The sequence below is a fragment of the Ovis canadensis genome, chromosome 9 (assembly GCF_042477335.2).
Source record: "Ovis canadensis isolate MfBH-ARS-UI-01 breed Bighorn chromosome 9, ARS-UI_OviCan_v2, whole genome shotgun sequence".
Classification (NCBI taxonomy): domain Eukaryota; kingdom Metazoa; phylum Chordata; class Mammalia; order Artiodactyla; family Bovidae; genus Ovis; species Ovis canadensis.
The window spans coordinates 50,296,073-50,319,257 of NC_091253.1; the positions used below are offsets into that span (position 1 = coordinate 50,296,073).

The 23,185-nt window shown below is 40.6% G+C and overlaps 1 protein-coding gene across 1 annotated transcript; it reads right to left on the reverse strand.

The window, feature by feature from the left end:
- Window positions 1-2,718: 2,718 nt before the first annotated feature.
- LOC138445855 (MORN repeat-containing protein 2) lies at window positions 2,719-21,322 on the reverse strand. Its single transcript, XM_069600341.1, has 2 exons — window positions 21,317-21,322; window positions 2,719-3,154 (listed from the first exon to the last, which is right to left on the reverse strand). Exons 1-2 carry the CDS (start codon window positions 21,320-21,322, stop codon window positions 2,741-2,743), a joined length of 420 nt encoding a protein of 139 aa, XP_069456442.1. The 3' UTR covers window positions 2,719-2,740.
- Between the last annotated feature and the right edge of the window lie 1,863 nt (window positions 21,323-23,185).

Genomic DNA, 23,185 nt, shown 5'->3' on the forward strand with positions numbered 1-23,185 from the left:
CTGGGGGAGCTCAGGGACAACATGGAGGCAACCTAAATATCTGTCAACAGAGGAACAGATCAAGAAGGTGTGGTACATATATGCAATGGAATACTATTCAGCCATTAAAAAGAAGGAAATAATGCCATTTGCTGCAACATGAATAGGCCTAGAGACTGCCATACTGAGTGAAGTAAGTCAGACAGAGAGGAAGAAGTCTTATAAGACATCCCTTATATGTGGAATCTGAAAAGAAATGATACAAATGAACTTAGAAAACAGAAACAGCCTTAAAGAACAAACTTATGGTTGCCATGGGGGAAGAATGAGGGGATGGGACAGTTAGGGAGTTTGGGATGGACATGTACACTCTGCTATACTTAACATGGATAACCAACAAAGCCCTACTGTAGAGCACAGGGAGCTCAGCTCACTGTTATGTGGCAGTCTGGATGGGAGGGGGATTTGGGGGGAATGGATACATGTACATGTAAGGCTGAGTCCCTTTGCTGTCCATCTGAAACTATCAGAACATTGTTAATTGGCTATACTCCAATACAAAATAAAGGTTTTTTTTGTTTGTTTTAAGAAGGAAATCTCAATCCTATGGGAGAGTGATATTGACCCATGAGCTAAGGTCATTGAGAAATGTAGGACGATGATCTGGGATCCATAGAGCACAGCAAAAAAGAGCATTTACAAGCAGTATCATTTTTATCACATGATCTTCAAAAGCCAGAAAGTTTTGGAGAAAAGAGAGGGAGAGCAAGAGTGGGCTTCCAGTCATGACTGGCAAGGAGGAAAAACAGGCATAATGGCTTTAGTTCCTTGACGGTGCTGGGGGATAGAAAAGTATACACTTCAGGATTTTAGGAACTTCCTCTTCATCCCCAAGGCATTAACATGGATATATTGTTGAAATTTACTATACATTGTATTTTCTGGAAATTATACTCCTGCTTTACCATCAGTTTTTATTGTTGCTCTTTGTTTAATGACTTTATTAGCTAATTCTGTAAAATACATAATCTTTGTTATGTGCAACCACTGACATCTCTGCTTGGTTAACTTCATTTCAATTGCTTAGTCGTGTCTGACGCTTTGTGACCCCATGGACTGCAGCATGCCAGGCTTTCCTATCACCAACTCCCGGAGCTTGCTCAAAATCATGTCCATTGAATCGGTGATGCCATCCAACCATCTCACGCTGTCATCCCCTTCTCCTCCCGCCTTCAATCTTTCCTAGCATCAGGGTCTTTTCCAATGAGTCAGTTCTTTTCAACAGGTGGCCAAAGTATTGGAGTTTCAGCTTCAGCATTTGTCCTTCCAATGAATATTCAGGACTGATTTTCTTTAGGATTGACTGGTTGGATCTCCTTGCAGTCCAAGGGACTCTCAAGAGTCTTCACCAACACCATAGTTTAAAAGTATCAATTCTTCAGTGTTCAGTTTTCTTTATGGTTCAACTCTCACATCCATACATGACTACTGGAAAAACCATAGCTTTCACTAGATGGTTTGGTTAACTAAGTGGTCAGTTAATGACTGATCAAAAATTTCCTTAAATTCTTTGAACCAATACATTTCCTGTCCTTTGCTAAGGGGCTTTGCGTGTATGTTAAGGCATGACTTTCATGTCTCAAATGGCAGTTAGCAACTGTGCCTTTTGCTCTGGCTTTCAAACAATCTCAAAGCCAGTCCAGGGAGAAATATTAGAGCTTTCTCATGTCTTTCTTTGACAGGCTCAGAGACTTACACATGCACATGGCTTTCTTGGGCTTCCCTTGCAGCTCAGTCAGTAAAAAATCTGCCTGCAATGCAAGAGGCCTGGGTTCGATTCCTGAGTTGGGAAGATCACCCTGGAGAAGGAAGTAGCTGCCCAGTCCAATATTCTTGCCTGGAGAATCCTGTGGACAGAGGAGCCTGGTAGGTTCCCAGTCTATGAGGTTGCAAGAGTTGGACACGACTTAGCAACTAAACCATGACTTTATAGATATCCATGTCAGAACTTTTCAAAGACTCTACAGACATTTCATTCTCAAAACATTTTTTAATGTTTTCTGGCTCAATTCTTTTCAATCTTATCTTTTTCAGCCATGATTTTAAAATTATTTCTCTGTAATAAAAAATGTAAAATAAGATTTTTTGGATTTTTTCCCAGACAGAAGCAGTTCCAACAATGTGTGGTTGTTTTATAGCCACATTTAATCATACTTTGCATGTATATATGACTATATCCTATAAATATTAGCTTTTGTCTGTAAGGTCAGGTACCATATCTTATACCATTTTGTCTACAATCAGCTAGCACAGTGGCTGACAAACAGCAGTTCACTCAACAAATACACAGGTGCAAATTTGAGGACAGAAAATTTCTTTAAGGAGATCAGATAAATGATTGCTTCTTTAAGAAATGCCTAGACATTTTCATCCTTTCATGATTAGTGGTAACTGCAATGAGGGAAAAAAAGCTTTTGTCAGTCCTATATTTGAAAAATCAAAGCTAAAATATACAATAGCGTATGTGATGCTCCTAACTGCTACTGACATATTCCATGTCAGTTCTTACATTTTAGCATCCATTGTTTTCACAAGGTATTTCTGTGTATTTTGTTTTTGTTTTTGTTTTTTTTTAATAAGTGATGGTTTGATTGGTAAAAGTAAACAGATAGTGTATGAAGTTATTTCAGATGACAGATTTAGTTGTTTTCCTTACAAGTAAAAGCTGCAATTACCATATTAAAACTTTAATGCAGGCTATCTACATATGGAGCTTTAGCCTCAGGCCTGGAGCAGCTGTGAAATGAAAGTTACCACACCATTCTAGTCCTTGGATATCAGTATATTGTCCTTCACCTTCCACCCCGTTTTCACTGAAATTTCCAGTGTACTTTGCCCCAGTTGGGAATGTATAAGTTCCCAGTCCATGAAACATATTGTCCTTAAAGTGTCCTTCATATATTGCTCCTGAAAAATGCTCAAGTCTTCCAAAACCATTCATCTTGTCATCTTTCCAGCTTCCTGTGTAGACAATCCCATTAGGAGTGGTATGAATACCTATTCCATTTCTCTCAATGACTCCAGAAGTTGTTCTTGTACAGTCCCTATTTGACACAGGGCTGCGGGAGAGATTTTCTGGACTCTGTGATTCTCCCTGGGCCGCCAGCTCGGTGGCCTGGAGGGAAGAAGCCCTAGTTCAGCGCCGGGTGCGACATGGTTGCTCATTTCTGTGTATTTTGGAGGAAATTGTTTTCTGGTCGGCTCTGAGTATCTCAGCTATAAACTGGGACACTTCAACTGTCAGAGAATTAACATGTTTATGGAACTAATCTGTCACTAATCTGGTGTACAAAATTTCTCTTGTTCCTCTGCCAAGCCTATGCATCATGCTTTTAGTTGAAAATGTTCTGAAATTTATACTTTATGCTTTGTCATTATCCAAACAGAAAAAACCCTTGTGTGGAAAATACTGAAAGTGAAAGTGAAGTCGCTCAGTCATGTCCGACTCTTTACGACCCGTGGACTGTAGCCCACCAAGCTCCTCCGTCCATGGGATTCTCCAGGCAAGAATATTGGAGAGGGTTGCCATTTCCTTCTCCAGGGGACATTCCTGATCCAGGGATCGAACCCAGGTCTCCTGCATTGCAGGCAGACGCTTTAACCTCTGCACCACCAGGGAAGCCCTTATGGAAAATGGTAATATATATTTATTATGTGCTGTGCTGTGCTCAGTCGTGTCTGACTCTTTGCGACCCCATGGACTGTAGCCTGCCAGACTCCTCTGTCCATGGAATTTTGCAGGCAAGGATACTATTTGGTTGCCATTTTCTACTTCAGGGATCCTCCAACCCAGGGATTGAACTAGCATCTCTTGCATTGGCAAACGGATTCTTTAGCACTGGGCCACCTGGGAAGCCATTTAATGATGCGCTTCCAGTGAAATGAATGGATTTTTCAGATAATCTTTTTTTAATCCCTGTATTTACTTTCTAATTCAAAATTTGCATTTGTAGTATATTCATGATGGACATAAAAGAACTTACACATTAGCCTGTGAATCAACCTCAGAAAAGTGGTAAGTAAGGTTTTATACTTTTTTAAAAATCAAATGACTAATGTAACTTCAGGGAGAATCTAGCTTTATATTTGCATGCGAGGTTTTCGTCATTACGGAAAACTCTGAGAAAATGTACTTTCTTTGATGTTGATATATTTGAATGCTAATTTTGAGTCCAGTTGTTGAATTGATGGGAAATGAACACCCAAATATATATAATGCTAAGAAACTAAATATTTCATTTAAATCAGTGGCAGAAATATTCAACCTTGTTTTAGTGGAAATATCATGAAAAATAATCTGAATTCTGTAAATATTCTCCACTCACTCAAAGTCTTCCAGAATTAAAATTTCACAGAACTTCTATAGCACACAGTGTGTTCCTGCTAAGTTGCTTCAGTTATGTCCGACTCTGTGTGACCCTATGTAGCCTGCCAGGCTCCTCTGTCCATGGGATTCTCCAGGCAAGAATTCTGAATTGCCATTTCCTTCTTTAAGGGATCTTCCCAACCCAAGGATGGAACCAGCATCTCTTGCATTCAGGCACATTCTTTACCACCTGAACTACCAGGGAAGCCCCAATGGACAGTGTGGTTTATATTAAATGTATAGAGGATATGCGGTGCTTGGATCCAGAGAGATCTAACACAAGAGAAGTTCAGTCATAGGACTGGCACCTTGCTTCCTCAGAAATAAAGCACAAAACCAGCAGTCACATATTAGCATTTGTTTTTGGATCAGGCTTTATGCCATTATCAAAGTAGACCACAACTTAATAACACTCAAACTAGGTGGTTATTTAAGCAGGAAAAAAAAAAAGTTGCTTAACTTTATTTAAAAAACAAAGTGGTTTGTGGTTTATTTTTCTTTAATTTTTGAGTTGATTATGATGACATTAATAATCCCATCATGATTAGCAAATACCACTAGAAGTTTTTCTAGGCAAGAAAAAGAAGTTAGTTAATGTTCTCAATGCCATAACTTATTAAATGATATGACAAATTTGTAGGAAAATGCCTTAGAGTGAATACTGATGTACTTCTCTTTCTCCAGTCCCCTTATTCAATGTTTATTTTGGTGAAAGATGTTGTTGTTTAGTATCTCAGTTGTGGCTGACTCTTTGAGACCCCATGGATTGTAGCCCACCAGGCTCCTCTGTCCATGGAATTCTCCAGGCAAGAACACTGGAGTGGGTTACTGATTCTTTCTTCAGGGGATCTTAACGAACCAGGGATCAAACCCCCATCTCCTGCTTGGCAGGAAAATTCTTTACCTCTGAGCCGCCTGAAAAGCCATGTCTCAATAGCAGAGAGACCGCAAACACAGAGGTTAGGTACACAGACTTGGAAGCCACACTACCTGGGTTTAAAACCTAGCTTGGCTATGAAGTACCTGTGCGACATTGCAAGTTACTCAACTTCTTTTTTAAAAAATTATATTTATTTATTTGTAAATGATTGATTATTATTTTACAATGTTGGTTTGATTTCTGTCAACTTCTTCATTTTAGTTTCTTCATCTGTAAAATGTAAAATACTACTGATAACCTCATAGAGTTGGTATGAAGGCTAAGTGAAATAACGTATGTTAAACACTTTGAGCAGTGCCTAATATAAAATGTGCTATATGTGTCTGCCAATTTTATTAGATATGATTACTTCCAGCATCTGTTTGGCTTCCCAGGTGGCACCAGTGTTAAAGAATCTGCCTGCCAATGCAGGAGACTTGGGTTGGATCCCTGGGTTGGGAAGATCCCCTGGAGAAGGAAATGGCAACCCACTCCAGTATTCTTGCCCGGGAAACCCCATGCACAGAGGAGCCTGGTGGGCTATAGTCCATGGGGTCTCAAAAGGGTTGGACATGACTGAGCATGCACATATACACTAGCATCTATTTACTGCTTTTGATTCTGGCAGGCTTCACAACACAGCAAACAATTTTAAATGCATATATATCCTGCAAAGTATTTGAAGAATTTTAATAAAAGCACTTCCCATTATTTCTAAAAAGTCTTTCTATTGCAAATATTCAATTTTGTAGATACAGACATAAGAGAACAGACATTAATAATTATTCTACTTTCACACATGACCTTCTTTGAGCCACTTTGCAATATTCCCAATGAAAGAACTGAGTGTAACTGGGCCACCAGCTCTGTAGACTTCTGCTAAACTAGCTATCTGAAAGGTCATGTCTTGTTGAAAGTACCTTAGAACACCTGAGAGGCGATTTTCTGGTTTAGAATTAGAGAAATTAATTAGGACAAATATTCTTATTAATTTGGAAATGAAATTGAGTTATTTGAAGATCTAAAACTAGACACACACCTTTGGGAAAACATCTATGAACTGGCTGAGTTCAGCCTCATGTGAAGCATATTTGAATAAAGTGTTTTAAGAAAGCAGATGTGAAGAATTAAATTGGGGATGGTGTGAAGTACGAAGGGTCAAAGAGACTAAAAGTAATGGATGCTGCATGTCATATGGGAAGTAAATCCAATGAACCACAAACAAACCAGCAAAAGCAGTGAAATGTTTGTTCCCTTTAGTTTTTGAAGACAATAGAGAAAAATACAAGCCGCTGGTTGATAATTTCACAGTGTAACATTCCATGCAAATCATGAGAAGACTTCCAACTACAAGAAGAGATTATCCCCAAGCAGAGATAATGGCAAAGAAAACATAACTGCTTGAATTGTAAGACGCTCCTGGGGGCTCTGTGGTAAAGAATTTGCCTGTCAGTGCAGGAGATGGAGGTTTGATCCCTGGGATGGGAGGATTCCCTGGAAAAAGAAATGGGAACCCACTCCAGTATTCTCATCTGGAAAATCCCACGGACAGAGGAGTCCGGTGGACTAGAGTCCACGGGAGCTCAAGAGTTAGACATGACTAAGTGCCTAAACAACAACAACCACTACTTCAGAAATTGTGGTTGGGATGGACAATGACCGAGCAGCGACTTCAGTCTGACATAAGGAAAGCAAAAAATTGTGCACTGGGGTTGGGCTAAGACAGAATTCTGAGCCTCTCTCTGTCTTTTGTTTTGCTTCAATAGCTTCCGTCCTCAAGGCTTCAGGGAAGAGACAGCACCTGTTTCTCAAGAAGGGACGTGGTCCTGGTGAATGCTATTGCTTGCCCTGGTGATGATGGTGATGTTCTTCGGGGTGCTGACTGGGTAATGGTGGGAGGATCTACAAATCCAAAGATCATCTTCCTGCTTCTCTAGAACAAACTAGAGACCACTGGAGTGAGGGAAAAAGAAGTGGGCCCTGCAGATTCTTAAATTTCCCTTCCATCAGATTCAAAAGCTGAATTTGAAAATATCTAAGGTTCCTTGTACATTTGTGTGCTTAATATATAGTTTAGTGAAGGCAAATTATTATTCTTGAACACGTTTTTTGTTCTTGTTTTGAATGAAACAAAACACCATTTTGAAAAAGAAACTGCCAAGTTTTTTCTTTTGTCTTTTTCAATGCTACACTTACTTGTGACAAACAGTAGGGGTCAGACAAAGAATAGCTGTATTTTTCCAGCCGAGTTCAAACTTCAGTTGTCATTGACTTAACTGGTGTAAAGATTCTAAACTCAGCCAAATCCTGTGTGCTGTGGATATTTAGACATGAATTTTTTTTAAAGATGAAGTCACCTGAGTTCATTTAACTAAACTCGATGAGAATATCACACAATTTTGAAAAATACAGTGGCCTGATCATTGTGAGAAAGCTCCACTAGACCAGAGCAAAAGTTATTCTTGCTTAGTTGTAAATGTAGCATTAAGTGGGAAATGTAACAGCAGAAACACTGGATTAGGGAGCTGGGAACACATGGCAGATGGGTCCCACAGGGTTCTTTTTTATCATTTAGCACAAACAAGCTATGCTTGTTTCAGCAGTGAGATGAGAGGTGTTCTAAAGGGCAATGTCTGGGAGCAGAGAGTGGGAACCACCAAGTGAACCACTGAGGCCAACTCAGAGATTGGGAGAATATTTTTAAACTTTTTTTTTTCCTGGAGTATAGCCAATTAGGGGCTTCCCTGGTGGGTCAGCAGGTAAAAAATCTGTCTGCAATGTGGGAGACCTAGGTTCAATCTCTGGGTCTGAAAAGCCCCTCAAGAAGGGAATGCCAACCCATTACCAGTATTCTTGCCTGGAAAAGTCCATGGACAAAGGAACCTGGTGGGTTATAGTCCATAGGGTTGCAAAGAGTTGGACCTAACTGAACACACACACACATAGCCAATTAGCAAGGTTGTGATAGTTTCAGGTGAGCAGCAAAAGGACTCAGTAATATATATACATGTACCTATTTCCCCCCAAACTCCCCTCCCAGCCAGGCTGCCACATAACACTGAGTGGAGTTCCCTGTGTTATACAATATGTCCTTGTTGGTTATCCATTTGAAATATAGCGACGTGTGCATGTCAATCCCAAACTCCCTAACTATCCATTCTCCCCATCCTTCCCTCCAGCAACCATAAGTTCATTCTTGAAGTCTGGGAATAAGTGGAGAATTTAAAACAAAACAAAACAAAACAAAACAAAAAACTCTTGATGTCAATGGCAACACAGTAAAGATATTTACCTTTTAAACTATTATAATAGGTAAATTCCACGTGATTTTAGACACAGGACAAAACTAACTCAATGAGCATTTTATTAAAAGGAAAGTTTTCAAGATGGACAGAGTTGCATCATCAATAGAAATTCTTTAAAAGATTTAAAAGACGATGGGTGAGTATAAGAAGTCTTTTCTTTGTCAGTGTGCTCAAAAGTAGGAAAGGAAGGCTAATTGTACCCTTGGGAATTGTTGTTCAGTCACTAAGTTGTGTCTGACTCTTTGCGACCCTGTGGACTGCAGCAGGCCAGGATTCCCTGTCTTTCACCATCTCCCAGAGCTTGCTCAGATTCATATCCATTGAGTCTGTGATGTCATCCAACCATCTCATCCTCTGTCTCCCCCTTCTCCTCTGTCCTCAATCTTTCCCACCTTTCAGCATCAAGGTGTTTTCCAATGAGTCAGCCCTTCGTATCAGGTGGCCAAGGTACTGGAGCTTCAGCTTCAGCATTGATCCTTCCAATGAATATTTCATGGTTGTTTTCCTTTAGGACTGGTTTGATTTCCTTGCTGTCCAAGGGACTCTGAAGAGTCTTCTCTAGCACCACAAATCGAAAGCATCAGTTATTCAGTGCTCAGCTATACTTCATCACAGGTTTTTTTTTTTTTTTGCTCTAACCCTTTGAATGATTTTTTAAAAACTATAATTTTGCAGTTAAACAATGATTTAATTAGAATTACACTTCGAATTTGCAATGATTTCCTTTAAGGAAAGACTTTTCCCATCTTTGCCACATTTAATATTGTACTAAATGCCCCATGTACTTAAACTTTTTTTCCAAGTGTGCTGCATTTTTGCAATCTTTATAATCAAAGAACCTGGCTGCATTTCTTTGCTAAGGAAGCACATTTGCTCAGTGCATAATAAGTGCTGATCTAGAACACTCTAGATTTTTCTTCACAACTGATATGAGGAAATTTTCCTCAACTTAGCATATTGATTTTATGGTTCCAATCTTAAAATCACAGGCCTGGGAAGCACCTTGAGAAGTAACTATATTCAGTTCCCCTGACTCCTCAGAGAACCAAAGAACTTGGCATGGAGAGATCCTACGATTGTCTTCAGGGGCCCTGTGTTTAATAATCCATAAGATTCTCAGAAAAGTTTTGTTATATCCATGTTAAATTACCAACGGTGCATAGATTTTGCGTTTCAATCCTAAGTAACTGGAATAAATTACTTTTTCTAACAAAACAGACATCCACATAGGACCTGAAGAAGTGCTGTCTATGTGAAACAAACTGAAAATATTACTTTTCTGGGCCAGAGCAAGAGATTTTCAATCAAATGCCCCCACCTCCATAAAGTGTCTATGTGGCAGTAAGCTGGACAAAAATCGCATGATCTGAGACACCAACCCTCTTGGACTTGCGCGAGTAATATTAGCAATAGGACTGACAGTGAAATATAAACTATACCTGGAGTCAGACACACTGGCAGGGTGATGGGTCAGGCAAAGAGACAGCAATTTCAAGTTCATCTTAGCAAGTACTCTGAGTCTCAGCAGACATACCCAGGCTCAGCCAATCTCCCCCACCCACATACTCCTGTAAGTCATTTCTGGAGCAAGACCTTCTTTTTTCTGCTTATTCTCTAGATGCTAGTTTGCCTGATATTTGACCTTGACACATCTGATGATTTCTGATAGTGGATAGTCAAACGTTTACAGAACAGGCAGAAACTAGACTGAATTGCCTGGTGGTTCAGGGAAGGATGTCATTCTTCTCTACTCCATCAAAGGTGGAGAAGAAGATGGGATAAAGGATGGTGGTCTGTGTAGTTAAAGCTATGGTCTTCTGGTACTCATGTATGGACGGATGTGAGAGGTGGACCATAAAGAAGGCTGAGCACTGAAAAATTGCTTTCAAATTGTGGTGCTAGAAAAGACTCTTGAGAGTCCTTTGAACAGCAAGGAGATCAAACCAACCAACCCTGAATATTCAATGGAAAGACTGATGCTGAAGTTACAGTATTTTGTCCACCTGATTAGAAGACCTGACTCGTTGGACAAGACCCTGATGCTGGGAAAGATTGAGGGCAGAAGGACAAGAGGGCAGCAGAGGATGAGATGAGTGGACAGCATCAGCGACTCAATGGCCATGAACTTGGGGAAACTCTGGGAGATACTGAGGGACAAGGAGGCCTGGCATGCTGCAGTCCATAGGGTCACAAAGAGTTGGACATGGCTTAGAGACTGAACAAAAAGAAGGATCATGGACAGCACATGGGGCAGTGGCCACAGAACATGCAGTAGACCAGTTGTGAAGAGTAACAAACTTTCATTGTCCTAAGCCTTTGAGATGTTAGGTTGTTGCTGACCACTATATGATAACCCCTTCTGACCAACGCAGTATTGACTCCCAATATGGAAATGTTGCATTCTGCTTTTCTAACTTCCCACGATGTCATTAGTATTTTCTCCATTTTACAATATTTAAAAATAGTCATCTTTTTAAAAGTGAAGTTATAGAAGATAATAATCACTGAGGGAGATGCATCATCATTCATTTAATTAATTTCTTATGGTCAATTGAGGCTTCCCAGGTGGCACAAATGATAAAGAATCTGCCTGAAATGTGGGATACCTGGATTTGGACCCTGGGTCAGGAAGATCCCCTGGAGAAAGAAATGGCAACCCACTCCAGTATTCTTGCCTGGAGAGTCCCACGGACAGGAGTCTGGAGGGCTACAGTCCATAGGGTCACAAAGAGTTGGACACAACTGAGCAATTAACACTTTCACTTATGGTCTATTATTTACACCTTTACATATCTCCCCTGCTTTTATATAAATAATATTGAAAATATGTAGATCCATAGAATTTCTTCAGATTGATTTCCATGAGGGGGGTTTACTAGTTTCTTCATTAAATGACAAATTAATATATATTTCTTCATGGTCAAACCTTTACATGGACTGAATCAACTTAGAGCATGATAAAAAATAATTTTAAATTGGGACTGTAAGAAATATAGTTCATAATACATGGTATAGGAGTACTTGCCCTTTGTATCAATTCTTCTGAATATCAGCTGTAGAGATTAGAGTAGTTGGCATATAATGTCCCTTCAACTCAAGTGTTTTATTATTTGGAGCTGAAAGTCCATCAAGACACATGCAAGCATCGTGTTGGTTACCCCAGAAGCCACCCTACGGGAGCTTTTCCTCCAGGCTCCCTGCTGAACATCGGTGCGAATAAACTCTGCACAATCTGCTTCATGAGAGTTCAAAGCCAACTTTATGTCAAGATAAAATACCCTTTCCAGTTTTATTTGATATTCTACCTGCTGAAATAATTTCTTAGTATTAATTATCAAATTAAAAAGGAAGCAACATTTGGTTTTGAACTATTCGATCATGCTGACATTCATCTCTAAGGAACTGAGGACCTGGTCTCTTTACTCAAGAGATTTCTCATCCACTGTCAAAATGCTACTTCCTCAAAAACAAGATCTTAAATGTGGATTTATGGGGAAATGTTTCAGTGTGGCAACTGAAACATTTAAAGTCATTTCATCAGATATATCAGAAAATGATATTTTGGCTAGAAAATCATTGGTACTCTAGTAAAACAAGGTAGCTGATGAGAAAATGTAGAATACAGACATCATTTGAGTAGTAATCTTATCTGTCTTTTTCTCTGCTATGTCCCACTGCCTAGCACTTCCTAAGTGCTCAAACAAAATATGTTGTGAGTCAATAATTGAGTGAATGAAAGAAACCCTAAACCTGTATTTTCAGGATGTAATGGTTAGTGCCTTCTTACACTAAAACAACTTTATCTGATGTTTAATAATAACTTTGATAAATGAGAGTCCCAAATTATCTGTGAGCTAGTCTTCTTAGAAGTTCCTAAATAATTATATGGTGTGCTTGGTCATGTCTGACTCTTTGCAGCTCCATGTATGGTAGCTCACCAGACTCCTCTGCCTATGGAATTTTCCAGGCAAGAATACTGGGATGGTGTGCCATTTTCTCTTCCAGGGGATCTTCCTGACCCAGGGATTGAACCTGTAGTCCTTAAGTCTCCCGCACTGGCAGGTGGATTTTTTTTTTTTACCACTCACGCCACCTGGGAAGCCCAATTATGTGGGGGATATTATGCAAATTCAAAGTCACTAATTCTTCAAATATAAATATCAAATTTCTGTAAAAAGAGATAACATTCTTCAAGATTAATAATTATAAAATAAGGGCATTTTTAAAGGCTTTGTACTGATGCTGAAGCTCAGGAGATGAAAGAACTTGATAATTATCTACTAATGCCTCCTAGTACCTGATAAATTCTAACAGAGTAATTAACAATATGCTCTTATATACTTAAGGATAAGATATGATGGACAAGAAATTCCCAGGCAATTATTCTTCTCTGGTACTAGGCAGATAAAGGAACCATTTAATCATGCAAGAAAAGTACCCGTTTACTGAAAAAGGGCTGCTAGAGACTTTTATCAAGACTCTCAGAATATAAAAAGACACTTTAAATAGAGAAAGGCAAACAACTAACATTCCACACAATTGACATGTCTTTAGAGATGACAAAGTAAAGAGATTTCTGGCCACTTATTATATAAAAGTGTGGAAATACAGAAGTTTCTACTTAAAATTTTCCCTTTATTGCATGCTTCTTTTCTTCAACTTGCTAAATTCACATTTATATCATATCCATACATTCTCAGCTTAAACAACAACCATACTTTTAACCTCACCTGTTTCCTAGTTAGAGAGATGACTCCATATCCCTTTCAATGCTTCTTTCTATATTCATATTTGGTAAAGAGTATGGTCTGTGTTGAACTGGAATGGCTTGAAGTATACATTTGACAGTTACATTCCACTGGTAGGTGGAAGTGGTGGAGTTTCAGACTCTAATGTCAGCCAGGCCTGGGCTGGAATCCTGGCCCAGACAACCCTGAGTGCACTTGAACAACATATTCCAACTCTGGTCTATAAATGTAGGTAACCGCAGCACCAATATTAAAGAGCTGTGATGGAGAAGAAATGAGATCATGGTGGAGGTACCAACAACTCATGCCTCACAGGACAGTAAACGTTTTCGATCTATTATCCCCCTTCATCCTCACAACGGCCCTAGAAAATCAGAACTACTGTCAACAATACTGTCAGAAGCAGAAACCGAGGCAAAATGGCTGACTGAGATATAATGAGAACCTCATACACATTATTATTTTTGTTGGTATGCATGGGGGACTTTTATGTATTACTTGACTAAAAACATACTAAGGATCAACCAGGGTTACACTGAAACTTAAACTAGGTTGAAGACTTTACATGAGTTTCTTAATTAATTCTCACATCATTCTTTGGCAGTACCACATAACCTGCATTTTGCAAATGAGCAAACTGAGGTTTGAAGAGGTTAAGTTACACATCTGAGGTATGAGAGGTAGAAAGCAAAAGAAGGGCCAAGACGAAAATCCAAGATGCAGAGGTAACCTGTGCTAGGGACGTCTCTGGTGGTCCAGTGGTTAAGAATCTGCCTGGCAGTGCAGGGGTCATGGGTTCTATCCCTGGTCGGGGAACTAAGATCCCACATGCTGTGGAGCAAGTAAGTCTGAACTCGGAAACTGTTGAGCCAGAGCCCCACATCTAGAGGGTCTGTGCCCCAATGGAAACCCTGCAAGATGCAGCAAAGATCCCATGTGCAGCAACTAAGACCTGAGGCTGCCAAATAAATATATAAACAAACTTTATAAAAGGAGACAACCTGTGCTACGCTACGCTAACTCAAGCTTATTACCTAATATCCAGATAATAAGCAAAGGGAAGTGTTAAATAAGCAAAAGGAAGTGGATTCAACAAAGAGGTAGATTGTGGAATAAAAAGAAAAAGAGCATCCAGAGTGACTGTAATTCAATTCAGCATGTACACATTAATCTAATAATACTATGTCAAGCACTTGGGGCACAGAAAGTAATATGATATTTAATTGACTCTAACCTGCTACCATTTGTGATGTGTGTTATTTTATTTTCAATTAAGGAAAAGAGTGCTGAGAGTAGTGGGAGACCCTGCTTAAAGTTGAGACAAATGTTATAAACTTGGTATAAGAGTAGAGAAGAAATAAGCCTGACAGAAAGCACAGGGGAAGTTACACGTCTCAATCTTACCAGTGGGCAAGGGGAGAAAATAAATCTCACTTGAAAAGGTAAGCTTGGTCTTCACTCATCTATGTGGTTTGAATATACTCTATAGGTTTAATCTAAAGTATTTTGGGGCTTCCCTGGTGGCTCAGATGGTAAAGAATCTGCCTGAAATGCAGGAGACCTGGGTTCAATCCCCGGGTCAGGAAGTTCCCCTGGAGGAGAAAATTGCTACCCACTCCAGCATTCTTGCCTGGGAAATCCCATGGACAGAAGAGCCTGGCGGGCTCCAGTCCATGGGGTTGTAAAGAGTCGGACACGACTAACACACAAACACACACAAAGTAGTTCCAGATTGGTAATATCTGACAGAAGCAGGCTCAAATACTCTCTACAAGAACACACTGCCATTCAATCCTAAGATGATTTGAATCGCCATTTATTGTAAAATGCATTCTGAGTGCAGAATTATTGAAATGTGGGGAAAAACTCAGAAAAGATGAAAGAGGATATGACATGTACTTCCCGCAGCAGCAGCATCCTGCCTTTAAAGAGCTTAGAAACATCTGATCTCATTAGGATTAACAAGATAAAACACAAACAACAGCAGAAGTTATTAAATCAAAGAGCACTTTGAATAATTGTTACAGATGTGCAGCAAAATGAGAATTCAAAATTGACAAACATCTGGCAGAGGAATGAGGTGGGAAGTCTTCATGGAGGGGGAGGGGGTGGAACTCCACCTGGATCTTGATTCCTGGGCTGGATTTGGTTGGGGAGGGAAGGAGGGAAGGCATGAAACAAGGTGTGGGGTGAGATTAAACTACAGTATTCAGTATTTTTAGATTGGAGGAAATAAGGAGACCAGTCCAGTTGAAATGGGGGACTTGTACTGGGCAGGTAAGTTTTGAGAGTCCTGTTGAGAAGATATCATAGAAGACTTGTAAGAGGAGACTTAGGGTCTTCCCTGGAGGCTCAGTGGTAAAGAATCTGCCTGCCATTGCAGGAGACACAGGTTTGATCTCTGTTCAGGGAAGAGTCCACGTGCCTTGGAGCAGGTAAGCCCATGCACCGTAACTGGTGAGCCTGTGCTCCAGAGCCTGCGAGCTGCGACTACCAAAGCCCGTGTTCCTAGAGCTCTTGCTCTGCAACAAGGGACATCACTGCAAAGAGAGTACCCCAACTAGAGAGTACTCCAACCACACACCGTAACGGCAGAGCAGCCGTCACTCACCTCAAAGAGAGAAAAGCCCGAGTAGCAACGAAGACCCAGCATAACCAAATATAACTAAATAAAACAATTATATATATATAAAAAGAGGCGACTTCAGTAAGGAGTTAGGAATGGAAATGACATAATGCATTCATGTATTCAGAGCCACTTGATCAGCCAACTACCCAATCAACAAACCCTGAACAGACTCATGCCAGGTACTGTTCTGAGAGCTAAGTATGAAATGATGGATGAGACAGTATGAAAAAAAATGAAAGTGTTAGTTGCTCAGTTGAGCACGACTCTTTGTAACTCCATGGACTGTAGCCCATCAGGCTGCTCTGTCCGTAGGATTCTCCAAGCAAGAATACTGGAGTGGGTTGGCATTCCCTCCTCCAGAGGATCTTCCTGCTGCAGGGATTGAACCCGGGTCTTCTGAACTGCAGGCAGATTTTTTTTTTTTTTAACCATTTGAGCCACCAAGGAAGCCCATGAGACAGTATCCTGTTCTTAATTTACAGTTATTTAGCTGAAGAGCCAAGTGAACAATTGGGATTATACGACAGTATGTCTTATAATAGCTGTAATTTATTCAGCAACAATTATTTCCGAGGTCCCAGGTAAATAACTTTTCTGTTACATATTATATTTTAAAAGCAAGAATATATTTATTTTAAAAGCAGTTTGTCACGGCAGCAATAAAAATCCAACACATTCTCTCTGATCAATTTTGCCTCTCTGATCAATGCCTCAGGCATGTTGATTCTGAAAACATTTCCCAATCAACTTCAGGCAGCAAATCTCTACCTCAGTGTCTTGTTTCTATGGGATGTGACCTATGACACTAACAAATATTTGATCTTTCATATTTTTTTCTGCTTGAAATATCAATCTCACGTTCACGGAATCACTAGTGGTATTGAAATGGAGCAGGACCCTATGGTCTTTCCCCCTCCAATACCTTCAGTCTGCCTTTTGCCTGTGAAAAAAAATTCAGCCAAAGAGTAAGTTAAATAAGAAAAGTGAGAAAATGCAAAAGCACAGCAGAACAGTTCAACAAGACTAAATAATAATAGTTTAGTCATGAAGCAAACTGAGCACTTTAGTTTCTCCTCAAGGGCTGTAGATAATCTGATCTGTCTCATAGATACTGAAACCCCCATCCGGTGGAAGAAGTAATTATATGATGACCAGACTGTAGTCATGACTTAACCTGCCACAATTCTGATAATTGGCCTCAAGGAAATGGGAACAGACCGACTCTGGAACTGAAGATTAACTGTACCTAAAACAATCAAGTTGATGTTGGTCAGACCACCAATGAGTAACCTGAAGATGACTGTCAGAGCTGACTGTGCTGTTTCTGCATGCAGCCCCCTCACTTTGTAAGAGCTCTTGCCTCCTGATTGTCACAGGGGCAGGGCAGGGTGGCAGTTGGACTTTGGACAGGTGATCACCTTCCCCCCAGCATCCAAAATAAAGCAAACTTTTCTTTCCATCAACCTTACCTCTTTACTGGCTTTTGAGAGGAGAGCAACCAGACTCCACTTTTGGTTGCAGTCTTGCTGATAAAAATCAGCTTAAGGGCATGAGATTGTGCAGCTTTATTTGCAAATGTGTAGCTTGGCTAGATCAGGTTAGGTTTTGAGGGACGGTGGCCAGGAATGTGATGGGACAGGTGGAGACTGGCATAGAGAGAGTCAGGGAAATGGAAGACCCAGTGCAGCTTTGAGGGAGACACAGGCAAGCACTGTGGGCTATTCAGTTGGGGAGAATCTATTCAGCGGGTTCTAGGACCCCAGTCCAGAAGACTGGTAGACAGAAGACTAAATGGACCAAATGGACCAGGGCCATAAGTACACTAAGTTCCCTACATACGACTGCTTTGCATTCTGAGAGCGTGTTCCTAAGTCCAATTTGTTCATAAGTGCAAGTTAAACTGGTTATCCAATTACAACCAGCTATATAGTACTATACTATAATGGTTTACAATACTTCTCGCACAAGTAACACATAAAAAACAAATGCAAAAAATAAAGAAAACATTTTAAATCTTATAGTTTAGTGCCTTGTGAAGTACAGTAGTACAACACAATAGTTGGCACACAGGGGCTGGCATTGAGTGAGCAGGCAAGAAGGACTGGAGGAGGGAGGGAAGGAGGAGAAGACAGAGCTGAAGAATCATCAGCAGCAGGAGATGGAAGGCAAGCTGCAATGTCACTCATGCCTGGCCTTGAAGGAACACACATTCGCATCTTTGAAAGTTTGAAACTTGAAGGTTCACATGTAGAGGACTTGATGAATTGATGCTTTTGGACTGTGATGCCAGAGAAGACTCTTGAGAGTCCCTTGGACAGCAAGGAGATCAAACCAGTCAATCCTAAAGGAAAGCAATCCTGAATATTCACTGGAAGGCCTGATGCAGAAGGTGAAGCTCCAATACTTTGGCCACCTGATGCAAAGACTGAAAAGACCCTGATGCTGAGAAAGATTGAGGGCAAGAGGAGAAGGGTTACACAGAGAATGAGTGAGATGGTTGGATGGCATTACCGACTCAATGGACATGAGTTTGAGCAAACTTTGGAAGATGGTGAAGGGCAAGAAAGCCTGGTGTGCTGCAGTCCATGGGGTCACAAAGAGCTGGACCTAGTGACTGAACAACAATGTAGAGAACTTAGCGTACTGAGGCTGGCGTGAAAGAGGCAGTTAATAAATGTGCACTCCTGCTTCTGTCCCCATGTGGATATCTGCGAAACTCCTCTGTTTCCTGGGACTCTTTTTCAGAGTATAATTTCCACTGAGCAGCAGGAAAAAGTACTTTGTGTGTGGGTGCTTTAAAGCAACTAAAGCTATTATTGAAAGCAAGAGGAAAAAATGTCAAACAAATTGTCTCCTCTCTAATTTAAAAACAAATCCAAAATAACAAGGCCCAGATGTACATCTGAATGTAACTACAGGGAAAACAAAATGTGGCCGGTGTTACCACCTGTCAAGGAAATGCGTGTATGGTGGAAAAGGGGATAAAAGCTACCATTAGCATCACCAAGCCTGCACTGGGGACCTGGGAGACACGGGAAATGCATTACCACAAAATGGGCTCATTTGAACACTTTTCTTAAGATGGCAGGAGGCTTTTTCACATTAGTGTGTGTTGACACTCACAGCCCTCGGAAGCCTTGCGAACAGAGTCATCCAATACCAAATGGACTACAGTGAAAGCTTAATTACCTGCATTCGTGTTGTGAACTCGTCTCAACACTTGAATTTTCCCAGCCCCTGGGAGAAGGACGGTGGCTGTGACATTTACTTAAAGAGGCTCAGAGAAGAGATAAGCACCAGGCTTTCCTTCTCCGTGCCATCTGTTTACAGCATCGCTCACTCCCTGCTGTGGATCCTACGTGTAGTGTTGTGGCCACCACCTGACAGGCCAAAAGCACCTTTACACGAAGCTCTGAGTTTTATGACCTCATTTATTTTTTAACTGATGAATGTAACATTTTGGAGGGGTTGTGCTGTGCCCTTGCAGCTGTGAGGGCTTTTCTCTAGCTGCAGCAAGTATGGGCTATTCTCTAGTTTCAGAGCGCCAGCTTCTCGTTGCGGTGGCCTCTTCTCTGGAGCAGGGCTCCAGCGCACAGGCTCAGTAGTTGCGGCCCATGGGCTTAGTTGCTCCTCGGCATGTGGGGTCCTCCTGGATCATGGATCGAACTGGCATCTCCTGCATTGGCAGGCGGATTCTTTACCACTGAGCCACCAGGGAAGTCCTATGACTTTATTTTTTTTAATTTAATATCCTGCACCATGTTGCAACATGTATAGCCCACTGGACTTCTAGTAATACCAGCAGAAAGAAAGGAAGCACTAAGAGAATTAGAAAGACAGAGAGAAATCCCCAAAGACATCATAACCCTAGGGATCAAGCTGTAGGTGTCTAATGATGGATCCATATCTGCACGTCTCAGTTATATAAGCAAATATATTCTTATTTACTGCTTAGGTCAGGAGAGGTGTTTTTTGTTTTTTGTTTTTTCAATATGGTAATGCAGAAACATGCTGTATCCTGTACTTCCTGATGCTTTATTTAAGTAGATATCTATTTTTAAAAAATTCTTTTTAGTAAACTCACTCAGAGATGAGTAGAAATTTCTAAGCTCATATTCATATTTAGTGTTACAATGTCACTGTAAGCAATATATTTAGAAAAGATTCTAAACAGTCTTCTAGTATCATAATCTTATTTATCTGTACTATCAACTCAATATAATCTTGGTACGAAAACTTCCAATTTACATAGTTTTACACAGTTTAATGTTAATACTTTGGCCACCTGATGCAAAGAACCAACTCATTGGAAAAGACCCTGATGTTGGGAAAGTTTGAAGGCAGGAAAAGGGGATGACAGAGGAAGAGATGGTTGGATGGCATCACTGACTCAATGGACATGGGTTTGAACAAGCTCCAGGAGATAGTGAAGGACAGGGAAGCCTGGCATGCAGGAGTCCAAGGGGTCACAAAGAGTCAGACAGGACTGAGTGACTGAACAGCACCAGCAATGTTAAACCACCGTGAAGAACAGCTGAAGAATGGAATACTCTTGGGCATAAAAAGATTTCTTGAGTACCTAGCTGCCAGATGAGCTCTCCAAAAAAAAAAAAAAGAAAAGAAAAGAAAAGAAAACAAAGAAAGAAAAGAAAAAGAAAAAAGAAAGAAAGAAAAACCAAAATAAAAAAAACTCCTGTTCACCAGGTGAAGTAGGATGCAAGGAAGCCCAAGGGCATTTGGCATTATGCAAATTTGGTTGAGCTCTTCCTACCAGTCCCACGTAGATTTAACATTTCAAATTTTCTGAGAATGAAGGCGGCACATGAACAATTTCACATGAAGGTAAAAGTGTCCATGAAAACATAACTATGAGCAACTGAACTGAACTGAACTGAAGACACTGTGTGAACTTTTTTTACTCTATATCATTGGTCATACCACACTTGAATTATTCATTAGCTTAACTGTGAATGTTCAACTTTTGACGACTGGGTCAAGCACCCCCGCCCTAGGATTTTGGTTATTTCTTTTTCTAGAAAATTTAGACTCAGAGTTCTCTGTCATGAACAGAAATTAATTCTAACTTGAGCAAAAGGCATTTGTGTGAGAAGATGGATCTTAGGGTGTGTGTGGAGCCCTATGAGTAGAGTCTCATAGAATTGATATAAGGTAGCATAGTAGACTTGGGAACACGAAAAAACCAATGGAGACACGAAGAAACCAATGGAGAAATAAACCAAACACACACCTATATACAACAGGACACAGCCTGGGAGGAGATCTCCACCTGCTACACAAGAAATGACATACCTCCATCATTCCCTCTCCATCGTTTAGTCGAGATGCAGATTCCTAGGAGATATTCATCATGTGGTCAGATGGAGTTGTTAGGACCAAACTGAAGCCAGGACAGGCTCTAAGGGGCTGGCTAGGCCTGAGAAAAGCTGAGGCTCTGGGAATTCCCACAGGCAGTGTAGCTGGACCAATCAGAAAAAATCCCCGTAGCCCCCCGCCGTGCCAGACCTGAGCCAATCCAGATAGGGATGTGAGGTTTAAAAGTCCCGTGCGGCGTACGGTTTAACAAATCAGCTATGCTGTTACAGAAACAAAGAACCATCTGTATAAAAGCATATGTGATTCAGAGCTCGGGGCCTTTGTCTGATTCCACTGTGCTGGATGAAACATGGGTCCTGGCTCGAGCTGGTAATAAACCCCTTTTATGCTTTTGCATTGCTGTGGACGTCTTATTCTCTCAGTTTTGGGGACTCGGACTCTGGGCATAACAGGAGTCAGCATGCAGGGAAAGATAGTCTCTGGTATTTCTGCAAGGAGAAGCGGACACTTGCATTTACTCTCCCCAGAGAAATCTGAGTACTACTATGGATTCTATCCAGACAAAATGGTGAACCTGGCAACTGCAGTACCTATAGAACAGGAATCCAAAGTAACTGTTAACTCCTCAGAAAGCCAGGATACTAAAGGAGTAAACAGCATGATTACCATCATTTTGTTTTGCTGCTTTAAGCTGGTCAGAAAATTGAAATGTTTCTAGAAATATACATCTCAAAGGTAACATTCTATAACATGGTAGGGCATGTTTGGAGTGGGAACTACTTGGAGATGATATTTGTGATGATGCTGTGTGACTCTGAAATGCTGTAAGAGGAAAAAGCTCGAGACTGTAAGCCTGCAAGCTATGTTCTGCTGCTTAAAGAGACTGGCTCCCTTACAGTGAAAGAAATGAGTGTTAGTTGCTCATTTGTTTCTGACTCTGAAACCCCATGGACTGTAGCCCACCAGGCTCTCTCTGTCCATGGGATTTCCCAAGTAAGAATGCTGGACCTTCCTGAACCTGGGTCTCCTGCATTGCAGACAGATGCTTTACCATCTGAGCCACCAGGGAAGCCCAGATCCCATGCAAATAAAAAAAAAAGCAGGCTTCCTAACAGGAGAAGGGCTGATTTCTCAAATTCACCTTTAAGGAGGAGATAGCCAGTAAATCAGTAAATTCGTGAAAAATGCTTTTGTTGGAAATATCACACTGAGCAAGACAACAAGGTAATGTATTTATTTCAAGTCTTTGTCCTTCAGGTTTCTAGTAAGCACATGTGGTTATCCTCATCTATAGAATCTGCATGATGAGCCTGGTTTCCGAGCACCTTATCTTTGCCATATTGGATTATTTAAAGCTAGCTGAAGAAGAGAGTTCATCCTTAGACTGAAAGCCTGTGAATAAAAGCCTTGAAGTTTGTGTCAATTGTAGCTAAGCAACACACAAGAAGAGATGGTTGCAAGGAGGAAGGGGAAAAACGCATCATTGTTCTTTAACTACCAACCCATTTCCTTTACACTCAAAAGAATGGCAATAGAAAAAAGCAATCACACTTTCCTATAAGCATCTCTTTGTCAGTGTAATTCACTAGTGCCATATCTAAATACTCAGAGGTGTTGACAGTCTTATCCATTACAATGCACCCTCACCATGTCGCTGCCTCAGAGGAATAGAGGCAAAATGACATTCAACTAGCCAAATAGAAGAACCCAGGGAAAAAACTATATATATGATGTGCCACTTGGATATAGCTTTGCAAAATGTCTTTTCCCCCTATCCTTTGTTACATGTGTGTACCACCCAGCACAATTGCACACTTCACACACATTTCTGTAACAAAACTCGTT